The following is a 15,605-nucleotide window of genomic DNA, read 5'->3' on the forward strand; positions in this document are numbered from 1 at the left end:
GATGGTAAACTCCGTCACATGATGATGATAGAGAGCATCAATTTTGAAACATGTCGACTCTACGGTGTAAAAATACAAAACTAGGTTCACGACAGTCAAACAATTAAGCTGAGAGGATGAGGCGTGGCATGAGAAATCCTACCAAAGCTCTCCTTATGGATCACTTATAGAGTAAGATATAGATTGTTCTAGGTGCGTTATAGACAGTGCATTATAGAGTATATGTTTACCGTGTTATAGAGTGTGTTATAGATTATATGTTAGAGTTTACCGTGTTATAGAGTGTGTTATAGATTATATGTTAGAGTATGTTAGTGTTATAGAGTATGTTATAGATTATATGTTAGAGTATACAGTATGTTATAGAGTATGTTATAGATTATATGTTAGAGTATGTTAGTGTTATAGAGTATGTTATAGATTATATGTTAGAGTATGTTAGTGTTATAGAGTGTGTTATAGATTATATGTTAGAGTATGTTAGTGTTATAGAGTGTGTTATAGATTATATGTTAGAGTATGTTAGTGTTAGTGTGTTAGAGTATACAGTATGTTATAGAGTATGTTATAGATTATATGTTAGAGTGTTAGTGTTATAGAGTGTTATAGATTATATGTTAGAGTATGTTAGTGTTATAGAGTGTGTTATAGATTATATGTTAGTGTTATAGAGTGTGTTATAGATTATATGTTAGAGTGTTAGTGTTATAGAGTGTTATAGATTATATGTTAGAGTATGTTAGTGTTATAGAGTGTGTTATAGATTATATGTTAGAGTATGTTAGTGTTATAGAGTGTGTTATAGATTATATGTTAGAGTATGTTAGTGTTATAGAGTGTGTTATAGATTATATGTTAGAGTATGTTAGTGTTATAGAGTGTGTTATAGATTATATGTTAGAGTATGTTAGTGTTATAGAGTGTTATAGATTATATGTTAGAGTATGTTAGTGTTATAGAGTGTGTTATAGATTATATGTTAGAGTATGTTAGTGTTATAGAGTATGTTAGTGTTATAGAGTATGTTAGTGTTATAGAGTATGTTAGTGTTATAGAGTGTTATAGATTATATGTTAGAGTATGTTAGTGTTGTAGAGTATGTTAGTGTTATAGAGTGTGTTATAGATTATATGTTAGAGTATGTTAGTGTTATAGAGTATGTTAGTGTTATAGAGTGTTATAGATTATATGTTAGAGTATGTTAGTGTTATAGAGTATGTTAGTGTTATAGAGTGTTATAGATTATATGTTAGAGTATGTTAGTGTTGTAGAGTATGTTAGTGTTATAGAGTGTGTTATAGATTATATGTTAGAGTATGTTAGTGTTATAGAGTGTGTTATAGATTATATGTTAGAGTTTACCGTGTTATAGAGTGTGTTATAGATTATATGTTAGAGTATGTTAGTGTTAGAGTGTGTTAGAGTATACAGTATGTTATAGAGTATGTTATAGAGTATATGTTAGAGTATGTTAGTGTTATAGATTATGTTAGTGTTAGAGTATGCTATAGATTATATGTTAGAGTATGTTAGTGTTAGAGTGTGTTAGAGCATGTTAGTGTTATAGAGTATGTTATAGAGTATATGTTAGAGTATGTTAGTGTTATAGAGTGTGTTAGAGTATACAGTATGTTATAGAGTATGTTATAGATTATACTACATGGGTACAACATATAAGTAACTGCCCTTACACTCCGTTCTGGAGTAAAGTGGGTTTCTTGTTGCTGGAAAATGTGTTAAATTCCAGTGTCTCTCTCCCTCTCTCTCTCTCCCTCTCTCTCTCTCTCTCTCTCTCTCTCTCTCTCACACTCACTCACACACTCACTCACACACACACACACACACACACTACAGATGGAAAGCACACCAGAGTATTCCTTAAAAGCCCCGTCTTGTATTTATTAACAGATAAGCGCATGACTAACACACAGAAGATGAGGTGAGACATGAACAGGGACCGTGTGAGACTCAATAATAACGCAGTTTATTGATATAGCACCTTATACTGCCAATATCTCACATCTCGAGGTGCTTTTAGTACAATACAATATAATCTTACAATAAGATATTTAATGTAGTGCATAACATTTCATCTGGAGTGAAATTTCATTACGTCTCTGCATCGGGCATGATTCGTTAAAAGACCGTGTCTCTTGGATCGTCTGTAAAGATCGAGGGAGCTTCAGCTTCTGAATATAAGCTGTGCATATTTTGTCATTTATGTAAGTAAAAGTGAATAAAAACACAGTGTGTCATGCTGTTCCCAGAAAATAATCAACAACAGGGTGATGACGAGTTATTTTCCTAGAACAGCACATCCTGAAGTGTTTTATTCCTCGGCAATGATCGCAATTTATTTATTTATTTTAAAAAACAGCACATCATGATTTTTTTTTTTTTATCCGTTTATAGCTACATTTAATGTTAAGGGACGTCCATGAAGTTAATAAGACGTTCTCTTGAAGTTAATAAGAGGGCGAAATATGCAAAGCGTAAACGTCTCCGTCCTGAAGATGTTGAATAAAAAGCTATAGCTTTACCTCTGATTGTTACAAAGCACTGGCACTGGAGACTCCTTCCCTAAACGTTAAATAAACATCCCCTTACAGAAAACTCGGTTACTAAAAAAACACTACTGTACCAGAACCAGCGCATTATTGATTATAACGTTGTGATTTGCAGCTGCACTGCCGTCACAGCTGCTGTTATAGATAATTAATCAACACCGACTGACCAATCAGAATCCAGAATCCCTGGTTCGTCCTGAGCAGTTAAACCGCCCACTGTTCTTCAGAAAATTCCTCCAGCTCCTGCGCATTCTTCACTTTTCCAGCATCTTCTGCATATTTCCATCAGCGGCTATATGATGTTCAGATCCATCTTTTCACACTGAGGACGACTGAGGGACTCGTACACGACTGAGGGACTCGTACACGACTGTTAAAAGGTGCAATTACAGAACGTTAAGAGTCAGGGGGGTGTAAACTTTTGAACAGGATGATCGACGTCAATTGTTATTTTATTATTATTATATTATTATTATTTTTTATTTAGTACCACCCTTCAGAAGCTGCATAAGATATTTACATGTTTCCCAGAAGACAAAATAATATCAATTTACACTGATCATCCTGTTCAAAAGTTTACACCCCCCCGGGTTCTTAATGTATCGTGTTGCCTTCTTGAGCGTCAGTGCACGTTTGCACCTTTTGTGATAGTCGTGTACGAGTCCCTCGGTCGTCCTCAGCGTGAAAAGACGGATCTCGACGTCATATAGACGCTGATGGAAAGCGATCGACTCTACAGAAGATGCTGGAAAAGTAAAGAATGTGCAGGAGCTGGAGGATTTTTCTGAAGAACAGTGGGTGGTTTAACATTGCACGCAGCCACGTAGCAGACAGCTCAATCGTGTCACAGGGAAGGAAAAAACCCGTCGACAGCAACCACAGCAGCGGCTGAAACCCTGCTTTATATCCTGTCGTATTGATTGTCAGTCTCTGGAGGAAATCCCACAGTAGGAGCAGGAAAAAATGGCTGCTGTTGGTTTCCATTTTCCAGATAAAATTCCTTTCACGGTGTACAAAGCAGCAGAAATGTGTTACGAGGTTAAAACCACGCGTTTGGTTGTCTTCTCTAGCTGATTGATCTCGTGATCATTTCCTCGTTTGCTTTCAAAATGGATTCCGTCTTCGCTTCTAAAATCGGACTTATTTGTCCTCACCGTCTGTCCTGCTCAGCGTCCTGCACCCTTTCTCCTGCTGCATGCTCTGAGCGTGTCCGAGAGTTACGGACCACCGTCAATAAACACACACACATACACGGTAATCAAATCCTACTGATGGCCATACGTCTGTGTGTGTGTGTGTGTGTGTGTGTGTGTGTGTGTGTCTCCGAATCTATAAATCATTATTCTGGATGTGATAATGTGCTAGCATGACCTCAAGTGCATGCTGCTAGAGAAGCGTGACCCGAGTTAAACGCTCCGTGTCGTCCTGTTACGGTAAAACGATCAGCGATGGGGTGGTGAGACGATCCAGCGTTACCTTTACCACCCCGACGTTGATCAATCTCCTGTAACAAAATGTCCTGAAGCGTTTTATTCCTGGATTTCTGACAACAGATTCATTTCTCCGCAAGTCAGGCTCCACAAGTGTAAAGTGCAAGTAAAGCTCTACACCAAACATTACCTAAATTATGTTAAAGACAATTTTAAGAGCGTAATAATTTCTGTAACTGTAAAGTGAACAATAACTGGAAGGATCCCGTGTTTTATCGCTGCTTCTGATGATGATATGTGTGCAATTTGGGAAAGAAACACCGAAATCTGAAATGTGCACCGAAAATGTCCGCGCGCGCGAGACAGCTGGAGTTTCACAGCGCGAAAGCGGCGCCCGTGCTGTTTTAACAATTTTCCGAATGTATTTTTAATTCTTTTATCTCCTCCCTCATTGTCCAATCGTAACAGATGTTCAGTGCTTTTGTCTGTATAAACTCATACTGCTCGGCTCCCCCTCCGCCACATTGTATCGAGCTTATGAAATGTTAATCTGTTGGCATTCACGGCGATCAAACGGCTGCAGATGGGTAATTTGTTGCCTTCAAAGCGCTTCGTTGTTGGAAAGCTCCCCGGGATCCGGTCCATGTGATTGATCTCTTCTCGGTTTTCAGGCCCTGAGCTGCAGTCACATCGTCGTGGAGGGGGACAAAGAGGAGAGCATGGCCCAGGCCTCGCAGGAGCAGGGTGCGCCGGGGGCGCCGGGGGCGCCGGGGGCGCAGGGGGCGCCGGGGACGGCCGATCCCGAGGAGGACTCGCCCAACATGATCGTCTACAGGAAGGTACGAACGTGCTCGTTTCTGCGTTTTTTTACTTTCTGCTCTGAAGCGGAACGGAAATGTTTCGTGAACACAAACGTTTAACGCACCACGGACTGCGCGAGTACTATCAGACCACACGGCCGTCGATAGCTGTACACAGGGTGCAAATGACATTTCCAGCTGGAATGCTTTTTAGGCTGCACTGTTCACCAGTGGAAATAAATAAATCAGTGTAATAAATGTCTAAATAATAATTCTGCGTATCATCTTACGCTATCGATTCTTAAACCCCAGTCCTTTAATCTTTCCATCGATTCTGAAACTGAGAAATCCGCGTTGGACAAGAACTACTTATACGTTATTGATGAACGGAGATGTCTACATCAGCTCCCGCGAGGTTTTTCCTCCATATTCGACTCCTCATCGCCTGCTGCTTTGATCTGAGAGGGATCGAATAGCGATGCGCAACCCGCGGCTCTTGTAGTGCTTTTTTGTTGTTGTTGTTGTTTTGTTTTGTTGTTGTTTTTACACAGCTCGACGGAATGCGCTCTGCCACAGTGCACAGAATATATTTAGCTTTAAAAGACAAAAATAACTGTGGGAGGAATTCATTTGGAGGTGTGTTAGACTTTAAAATAAAAAAAAAAAATTTCTACACATCATACACTGTGATATAAAGCTGAAGGTGGAAGAAAAGACATTTCTCAGCGTTGCCTTGTGAAGTCGAGGGTAGAAGTGGCTTCATCGAGTCTGAAATATCAAAGTACATTTAGCTGCTTTCTTTACCGTCTGCCTCACTGAAACACACACACACACACACACACACACACACACACACACACACACACACACACACACACACACACACACACACACACACACACACACACACACACACACACAGACACGGCCATGTTTGATTATCGCTCGCATATTAAAATGCAACTGGCTTCCGGCTTTTGGCCTCTCATTGGCCGTGAGCAAACACGCAGAATGAGCTGGAGGTGATGTTTGATCTGAGATAGGGAGTTTGTGAGTCAGCATACTGCAGGCCATCTGTGTGTGTGTGTGTGTGTGTGTGTGACATGACTGGGGATATCCACCCGTGCGTCGGCTGCCTGCTCATTCCCTTTTTCGAACGTTTGTGTTATTTACTCGTAGCTATCTCTTACTCATGGTGTATCTAAATTTAATAAGAGGGCGAAAGGATGAGATGGGGCGGGGCAGGGACACTTTTCAGCCGTGTGCATGGTTATTTTGGGAGTTTGAGCTGAAACTCTGTTCCGCGTGCTGTCACCGGAGCCGAGATTCATTTCCCGAGCGATAAGGCCTGAACGCGGAATACGAGCTCCATTCCTGTATGACTGCCCTGACAGCACCACCTTCCCCGTTCGATTCCCGAGGATTTCAAATAAAAATCCCCATTCCAGCTTTACTAGCATGCGGATCTTTACCGAGAGCGTCATAATAATACTGGGAACTTTATGCACGCGGCTCAATTACTGTCAGGAAAAATGTCCACGAGATCATAGTGGAACACTGAGACAGCACGTCCTCGAGGGTTTTATTCCTCTTATACCGCAACAACTTGCCAACGATTACAATCTTTTAATTACTAAAGAACGTTCCAGTTCTAGCTCACGTTATAGCAGCTATAAACGCAGCTCGTCATGCTACTAAAGTCTTCCCTGTGTCAGGAACATGTAAAGTTCTACCTGATCGTTACAAAGCACTGACACTGGAGACTCCTTCCATACGTTTAAACTCGGCCAATGCCTCCTGACAGAAAACGTCAGCCTATCAAAGATTTGTCAAAATCTGTTTATTTGGAGTGTTAACATGAAGGAGCTGTTACTATAGAAACAATAACTTATTAAAACATATTGCAGCTGCGCTTCGGTCACAGCTGCTGGCGGTCGCACCTTCTGCCCAGTCAGATTGGAGAATTCGACAGCGTCGTGCATTAATACAGTCCAGAAATCAGGCGCTGGGGGAAAAGTGGTGCTCGATATACAGTAGAAATGTTTTCCACGATGCGTCGTAGGTATTGCAATAAGTAGGTTTGCTGACAAAAATACGTCAAAGCATGTCTCAGACAAACAGATCCGATCAGATCTATTAAGCGAAATGTATTGTATATTGTTCCAGATCTCCAGAGCTGGAGGTTTAAATGTTTAGCATGTTGTGTTTCTTCCTGTAGATTGGAACTAAAGCAAGCTGTTTAACTGCGAATCAGTGAACAAATGCCAAAATGACCATTTGTTATTATTATTATTATTATTATTATTATTATTATTATTATTATTATTTACACACATTTGCTTTTCTGTAATTTGACTTGTTAGCATTATTATGCATGATTTCTAGAATGACCAGATAAAATTGCAGGTCCGTCCCTCCCCAACTCGTTTAATGAATAATCTCATTAAATCAGATCTGCAAAAAAATAAATAATTAAATAAAAAATTTCGGATCTGTAATTCATTAGCTCCATAGTACAGCAGGAGAATAAATTAAAAACGCTGGATGGCCGGGCTAATTAAACTCACTTTATGAATATGAATCATTTGTTCATCAGCAGGTCTGTTCAGGGATTTACAGGTCACACTTTAACCCCTCAGCCTCCCCACCCCGACCATATTTTGGTCTTCTCACGTGGAAAGAACCAGGCAGCGTTGTATGGCTGGGGCAACGGGTTGTTCGGATGCCTGCTGGTTCCACTTTTAATGGGTTTTTGTAAAGCGTTACTCTGAGAGGAGAAGAGTTGCCATGGGTAAAGTCTGGGAATGAGGGCTCATTAGTGATCCTGCTGACATGCCTGCTTACTGACACACGATATAACTTTCTCAGCTGACTCCAAGGTTTGTCCTTGGAGCTGGCAGTTTGGTGGTCACGGCGGGAAATGTGTAAAGCAGGAATGAGAAACTTAGTTGTTTTTTTTTTTTGTAATGAAATGCAATCTGTTGTGTAGGTGATGCTGTAACTGTTTAACCTTTCAGATAAATGCTGATAAATGAACAAATTAAGGAGGAGGGGAGGTGTGTTATTGATCACTACATAGATTTTTTTGTGTGTAATGAGGCCTGTTCGGCAGCCGTGGTGTAGCATAGGTGTGTCTGAATTGGGGGGCAGTGGTGGTTTGGCAGTTAAGGGGGTTCAAGCCCCAGCACTGCCAAGCTGCCACTGTTGGGCCTTAACCCTCTCTGCTCCAGGGGGCGCTGTATCGTGGCTGACCCTGCCCTCCGACCCCAACTTCCTAACATGCTGGGAAAAGAATTTCACTGTAATGTATGTAATGTATATGTGACCAATAAAGACTCATTATCTGCTCAGTATGGTGGTTTTGATCCCAAAGTGGGCGTGGCCTAAACTGAAAATGCCAGCATTTTGTTTCAGAATGATGTGTGACTCTGACAGTTCCTCAACCTCAGCTACATCACTCCAGTTCAAAATTAATCTCAGCTGGAGATGGATTGTTTTTAAAATCCAACTCGCGCAGTTATTATTTTTATTTTGCTTCAGCGTATGTTTGTCTGGACCATAGGGACAGGATCACTCATCACAGGCTCACAGATCAGATAGATGGTGGTGATGTCTGTCATCTGGGTCGTCACAGCACACGGACGGTGTACGTCACCGTCCCACCGGAGTCACCAAAATTGTAAATCTTTCTGGATGACCATCCAAACACTGCCGTTTCATCCGAAGTAAGACGACTGAAGAATCAGGAGCCCCAGAGCCAGGTTATAGTAAATGAGATGGTTTGCGTGAAATGACCTTATGCCGGATTTTATAATGATGTTTGCTTGCAAGGAGACGCTCTCTAGACCGTATAGATAATGCCCAAGGCTTGCTGAGAAGAAAAACTTAAGGACAAAACATCATGACCAAAGGAACAGAGATCAGTCATGGATCCATGATCAAATAAGTATGTCAGTGTTATATTTTTTTTTGTTGCACTTTGTTTGTTCAGAAATGTATACATTTGGTCATATCTATTCCCAGATTGTCTGTAGGAGGGTTTCTCAGTCCAGCTGATTAGCTACTGTAATTCTCAAGCTCTCGATGAGGCGTATGAGATGTTCTGGAAGAAGGAAAAGCTTGAAATTCTGCATCACAGAAGCCAGTTCCACCTGAGTTCCACTTGTATTTGTACTTCTTCGCTTGGTTTATGCAACAATGCTTCTCATCTAGTGGCGTTTTAGCAACCAAGCGTCTGAAAACGTGATCTGCGTTCGGACATACTGAACGACGGGACAGAATACAGCGTCACGTTAATATTTACTGATTTAAGTCATAGCTAAAGGCTATGTTGAAACTATGCTACGTGGTGCGACTGTAAATTTTCCAGAAGTCTGAAAACGCCAGTGTAGTGAGGGTTTACGTTCAAACTATACTACGCTAGCGCTTACGTTCTACATATGGCTGCTGGACTTGAGAAACTCTCTACAGGATGTACCATGGCAAGGTCATGAGTGTAAAAAAAAAAAAAAGATCGTACTGAAGTAAATCGTTTCGGTTTAAGTACTGAAAGGGCGAGCGGATTGTGGACTGTGCGATTCGCAGATGATTTGAGACTCATCAGTTGCTCTGTTTGAGTTCTGTATAAAGGCAGGTGGATGAGCCATGGTGAGTAATATTTGGCCGTCCTTACTGTGGTCTCTCGGTACTGTGCAGTGATTGAGGATGGGCACCAGATGGTGGACAATATGTCCAAGGCTCTTAGGAGGAACGTCCAGCACCCCAAAGGCTAGAGGAGCCAACATTCTGAGCAAATTACATTTTTCTATGTGACTACCCACGTCTCCTGGAGCGTGATGGCATGGCCGACTGTCCCGCAGAGTGTGGAAGCGTTCCCTGACCTTTCAGTCCCCTGTCTGTCTTTTCTATTTCTCTCTTCCTGTTTTTGGCCCGAAGAGATCACACCACAGAGCACAAGTGTGGTGTTGGTGATATAGTGATGTAGATGTAGTGCAGGAAATGACAGCACTGTTCCTGGAACATATTTGGTTGACAGTAAACTGGATCTAAACACTAGCGAAGAACCGTACTCCGAGACAGGATGTCTAAATTAAAATGAGGACTAATGTCGTTCAGTTGTTGGACGTTCCCTCAGGCCAGGAACGAACTTCAGAAATGAAAGTGTATCGATTTCCTGAAGCCAAGGCGCAGCAAAACGCCTGGACTGCTGCGGTGAAGAGAGACGACCGGACGCACGATAACTCCAGGGTCTGTAGCATGCGTTTCATCACAACGTTTATGAAATATCGCATAATTAGGCGCGAGTCAACAAACCGTATCAGGGTCTAACAGACATTTAATGCGGCATGTCGTATCCTCAACAGCTGAATATTCAGCCTTGTAAAGCATTCATTCACATAAAAAACTTAACCTCTATCGATCTGACTCTCCCAAACATACATGTGCAAGCTCGAAGCACGCGGAGTGTGTTTCAGACAGCGTTCGACTGGCTTCAGATTCACCACGCACAATACCGATGTCATCCGCATTATAAAAGCAAACATTTCCCACCTTTCTGCTGGGGAAAGTGCTTGTAAGCATCCAGATTACTTTACGCTTTCCTTATCTTTCTGGTGTAAACACACTGCAAGGTATTAACCCGATAATGGTGCGCTTTGGTGCAAGTCGCTTCATGTAAAAACTTCATGTTTTCTCACATTCGTTCTCAAACGATAAAGGGTAATCGGACAGTCGAGCATTTATTTATTATTTTGGTATACATCTTGTTTATTTGCATTTCAGGAGGTAGTTGGGCGGCTGTGGATCAGGTGGTAGAGCGGGTTGTCCGCTAATCGTAGGGTTGGCGGTTCGATTCCTGGCCCACGTGACTCCACATTCCGAAGTGTCCTTGGACCACAAGTTGCTCCTGATGGAAAGTTAGCGCCTTGCATGGCAGCCCTGCTACCATTGGGGTGTGTGTGTGTGTGTGTATATGGGTGAATGAGAACCAGTGTGAAGCACTTTGTCGGCCCACTAAGGTTAAAAAGGCGCTATATAAGTGCAGACCAGTTAGTCTTTTCTGACAGGTTCACATTTAAAAAATTTTTTTTAAAAATGTCCACCGGACATGCTTTAGGAAAAGTCATGTGCAGAAACGTTCTGATTGAAACTATCAACTCTCCTCTCGACAGTCTCAGCATGACTCTGTAATACTGGCTTAGCTTTGAGAAGGACGGTGAGCGCATGTGTGAAGAAACACAATTAACCTGAATGAGCAGTGAGACAGGACCGACTCTGATGAATCTGCCCATTAAAGAGAGCACGCAAAGCCCCGAGGGGGGTGGGATCTGCATTTCCGACAGAGAGCCAGAACAAATACCCGAAAGGCTCCAATGAGCTGTGCAGACGTTTGTCTTTACCAAGCTCCATCATGTATACTACTTTGTGAAATATAAAGAAAAATAAAATCAAAAAAATTTCTTCCTGTGGAGCGTTTAAAGACCGACAGCCAGAAGCTTTCCGCCACACCGAATTGTGAAAAGCCATTGTTAAGATTTAGATTGAGCCGAGCGCTCGGGGCTAGTAAATGGTCTGATAATCGACAAATGAGATTTGTTTGTCTGCTTTTCACCATCCTTTACACTATCGAGCATGTTTCTGCTGACATCAAGGTGTATTTCTATGCGTTTAGCTCCGAGGCAGCGACGATTCCTCAAGATCACCTTTGCGTATATTGTGGATGCTTTAAGGCACTGGTGGTGTGTCGGTGGTTCAGGCTCTGGAATGCTGATCTAAAGGTTATTAGTTTAAATTACCCTAATGTCAATCTGCTCCTGGACCCTTGAGCAAAGACCTTACCCTTCATCTGCTCAGCTTGGATAAAAGCATCTGCCAAATGAATAAATGTAAATGTGAGGCACTTGCATTTAGAAAGTGCTTACAGAACAGAATAGAGATCAAACACTGTGTAGCAGGAAGCCCAACTTTTTCCGTTAGTTTTTTTTCTTTCTTTCTTTTACCAGTCTAGGAATTCTCAGTTAAGTGCTAGCAATAAGGATGTGAGTCTAGGTATGTTGGCATTAAGTGTACTGTGCGTTTACTGTAAATCTCCTATCTTGAACATAGTTCGTATTGAAGCAGTCCATTACACATGAGCAGGAGCATGTAGACCTCATACTGGAAGATGTATGAGTTGAAGTAGGATCCAAACGTGAGTAGGCGCTTGAATGACCTCAAGATGGGAGTTGAGGTAAGATCCAACTGGAGTAGCGGCCTGTAGATGTCAAGATGGTAGGCGTATGTATAGGAGGTGAAGTAGGTTCCAAAAGGGAGCAGGAGCTTGTAGATCTCAGGATTACAGACTCGGGAGCTGAAGTATGTTCCAACAGGAGCAGGAGTTTGTAGATCTTAAGATGGCAGTGGTTAAAATGTTGAACTACTGACCGGAAGGTTGTGAGGTCAAATCTCTACACTGCCAAACTGCCACTGGTGGGCCCTTGAGCAAGGCCCTTACCCCTCAACCTGCTCAATTGTATAAATGAGATAAACACAAGTTGCTCTGGATAAGGACGTCGGCCAAATGCCGTAAATGTAAGATGGTAGTCATAAACGTACAGTAGGTGTTGAAGTAGGATTCACCTGGGAGCAAGAGCTCGTAGAACAGGAGTTTGTAGACATCAGGATGGTAGGCAGAGTACCTGAAGTGAAATCCAAAAATGAGCAAGAGCTTGTAGATCTTAAAATGGCAGACTTGGGAGGTAATTTAGAAGCCAAACAAGAGCAGGAGCTTGTAGTCCTCAAGATGGTGGGCATAGACATATGAGGTACAGTAGGATATAAATGGAAGCAGGGGATTTTTAGGCTTCAGGGTGGAAGTTATAGGAGCTGAATTAGGATCCAAACTGGGAAAGGAGCTTGTAGACTGCAGGATGGTAAACATAGGACATGAAATAGGAACCGAACAGGGACTTGTACATTTCAGAAGCGGAAGGGTTGAAGCTTGTAGGTTTCTGAAGGGAAGTACAAGTTTGTGGGCACCAGAATAATATGTATCTTGAAGACCTCAGCATTGGAGATCTAGGAGCCTGTAGATTTCAGACAGGGACTAGGGGCTTGTGCGTCTCAAAATGACAGGGCCATGTGAGGTGAAATAGGATCCAAACAGAAGAGGAGCTCCTGTTTGGATCCTCAGGATGGCTGAAGTGGGATCCACCCAGGAGCAGGGGTAGATCAGGAGCTTGTGGTCATTATGATGTCATGAGTCAGATCCTGACAAGATGCAGGGGCTTGTAGACCTCTGGATGGTAAAAGTAGGAAATTCAGCTAAATCTTGTGGGCCTCTGACTGAAAAGCTGGACATCAGGAGAGCAAGAAAAGAGAGCTGGAGTTTGTTGTTCTTGTGAGGAGAGCAAGAGCAGGCCTCTCTGGTGGATGGTGGAGTTAGGATCTGGGTATGGCAAGAGTTTGTAGCAAAGCCAAAGCTGTTCAAGTAAAGCAACATGGGCATGACTTCTAAAGATGATTGAATACCACATTATTCAGTGCGCAAGCAGACATAACTAGATCCAAGCCTAAAAGATCAGAGCTGGCACTCGGTGCAGTCTCGAGCACCCCTTAGACACCAGCAATGGTCTTTCTTGAGAGACTGGAGGTGAAGATAGTATGGTGCTCATTGTGACTCGGGTTAGGGTTTCTTTCCTAATGTTTTATTTTTAGAGAATGTATAACATATTTCGGCAATCTCGACTGACTGTTTCCCTAAACAGAGTCATTAGGATGCAGGGGGTAGCGGTGGTGTCTGGGACCCGGAGAACTCCCGGCTAATGAGCTGGATGGAGAGATGAAAGGCTGTAGCTGCTCTTTCGCCTGTATGCTTCACATTTTGTTGCCTCGAGCACACTTGAACTTGTTGCCGAGGGACCGACGCGCATAACTCAAAACGCCCACAGGCAATTCTTAATATTTCTCAGCTCGTCCGTTTCACTCGGGTAGAGAATAAGCGCTTACTTCACTTGTTAATAAGAGAGATTCTTAAATTACGGTGGAGGCGAAATTAAGAAAGCAATTTTATCGTGCGATTAAACACAGCTGGGGAAAGTTTCTGGTACGGTGCAAGAGAATGTGTTAACAAGACGGGAGGGAGAAGGAGAGGTGGAAAAGGAGGATGTTTATTCCTCCTGTCATTTCCCCTTAGCTGTCACAACCCAGCCTTGACCTGAGATCCCGTTTACATCACTGCAGGGCTCTGTGTGTGTGTGTGTGTGTGTGTGTGTGTGTGTGTGTGTGTGTGTGTGTGTGTGTGTGTGTGTGTGTGTGTGTTTTTGACCTACTTTTTATAGTAATGCTTCACTGATTCATGCAATCCCGATGGAATTTGCAGCATCTAAATCCTGTCTGGCTTTGCACTTTTACTATCCATGAGAAAACCGTAGTATAGTAATGTACTGTATGTGACTATACAGGTTGCTATAATAATAATATTAATAGAAGAAGAAAATAGTAAAATAATAATAATAATAATAATAATAATAGTAAATCATAGCAGTGATGGAAAGAAGTAAACAACAATCGAAAACTGAAGACATATAATAAAACATGTATAAATAAATAAATAAATGAATAAAAAAAGTCATGTAAAAGTAATGCTCAAGTATTAACCTACTGAATTCTAAATTTCAGCATACTTCCCCTGGGCTCGATAATTTAGTACTCCTGATGTCCTTCATATAAAATATACATTCATTAATCCACTTGAAACCACATCTTTTCTGAGTTCTGGATTCTGATTGGTCAGAAGGTGTTGATTAGTTTTCTATAACAGCGGCAGCTGACCGTAGCGCAGCTGCAAATCATACGCTATAACGCGCCATCGTTTCTATAGCAACAGCTCATTCGCAGGGACTCGTACTGCAGACGTTCCACATAAACAGATTTTCAAAAAAAAAAACCTTTTTTTTTTAAAATGTGTGTAATCGTTGATGCAGACATTCCACAACTGTGAAATGCAACAATAAATGGATGAAAAATCCAATAATAGGCTCGTTAATAATTCGTTAATAGATCCTAAATAAAAATGTTATTATTTCTTAATGACACAGGATGTGTTTTAGTCCTTTCCTGACGTTAAAGAAATACTTTCCCAAATCGTCTCCCAAATAAGATTGTGTTATTTCTGGGACGTATGCTTGAAAAGCTTCAAATATTGCTTTTGTATCAGCTGCGTACAGGACATACAGCACTGCTGTTCATCATGGAGGTGACACATGAGGAAATGTGTGTTCTGTGTATATGGAAATGTAATGACTACAAGCAAACTAAACAAATGACCTGGTCAGGGTGGGGGTGGGTCTGGAGCCTATCCCAGGAACGCTGTGCGCGAGGTACGAACACACTCGGGATGAGATTCCAGGCCATTGCAGAGCAGTGGTGTTTCAAATAATCGTCTAAGTGAAAATATACAAAAGTACTTTCTGAATGTATACAAAAATATAAAGGTGGGCAAAGTATATCCTGATGCACCGAGTCCCCCCCCAACCAAAAAAAAGTTTCTACTTCTAGTCCTTGTGTATATTTGACCCCTAACGCTACAGCTACGTTCGTTAATCCTCATGAATTTTTCTCCAGTGGTGAACAGACTAGACTATAGAGCTACCGGTGGTCTAGTCCACCTGTTCTAGATCAGCGCTGGAGAACGGGACCATCTGCACCACTGTAGGGTTTCCTCTGCCTGCTCTGCTCCGACTTCATCAAAAATCTCTGAAAGATCCGGAATAAATGAACCGACTGCTGAGCGAGTCTGGAATTCTCGGATGCCGGCGCGGAGCAGATGA

The 15,605-nt window shown here is 41.9% G+C and overlaps 1 protein-coding gene across 1 annotated transcript in view; it reads left to right on the forward strand.

Moving 5' to 3' along the window:
• rgs6 (regulator of G protein signaling 6) overlaps positions 1 to 15,605 on the forward strand; it is a 123,715-nt gene that overhangs the window by 3,326 nt on the left and 104,784 nt on the right. Inside the window, exon 2 of the mRNA XM_053675659.1 lies at positions 4,669 to 4,836. Coding sequence (XP_053531634.1) covers positions 4,717 to 4,836 — 120 coding nt within the window. The 5' untranslated portion in view covers positions 4,669 to 4,716. The remainder of the gene's footprint in view (positions 1 to 4,668; positions 4,837 to 15,605) is intronic.

This window comes from Ictalurus punctatus, chromosome 25 (assembly GCF_001660625.3).
Source record: "Ictalurus punctatus breed USDA103 chromosome 25, Coco_2.0, whole genome shotgun sequence".
NCBI classification, from domain to species: Eukaryota; Metazoa; Chordata; class Actinopteri; order Siluriformes; family Ictaluridae; genus Ictalurus; species Ictalurus punctatus.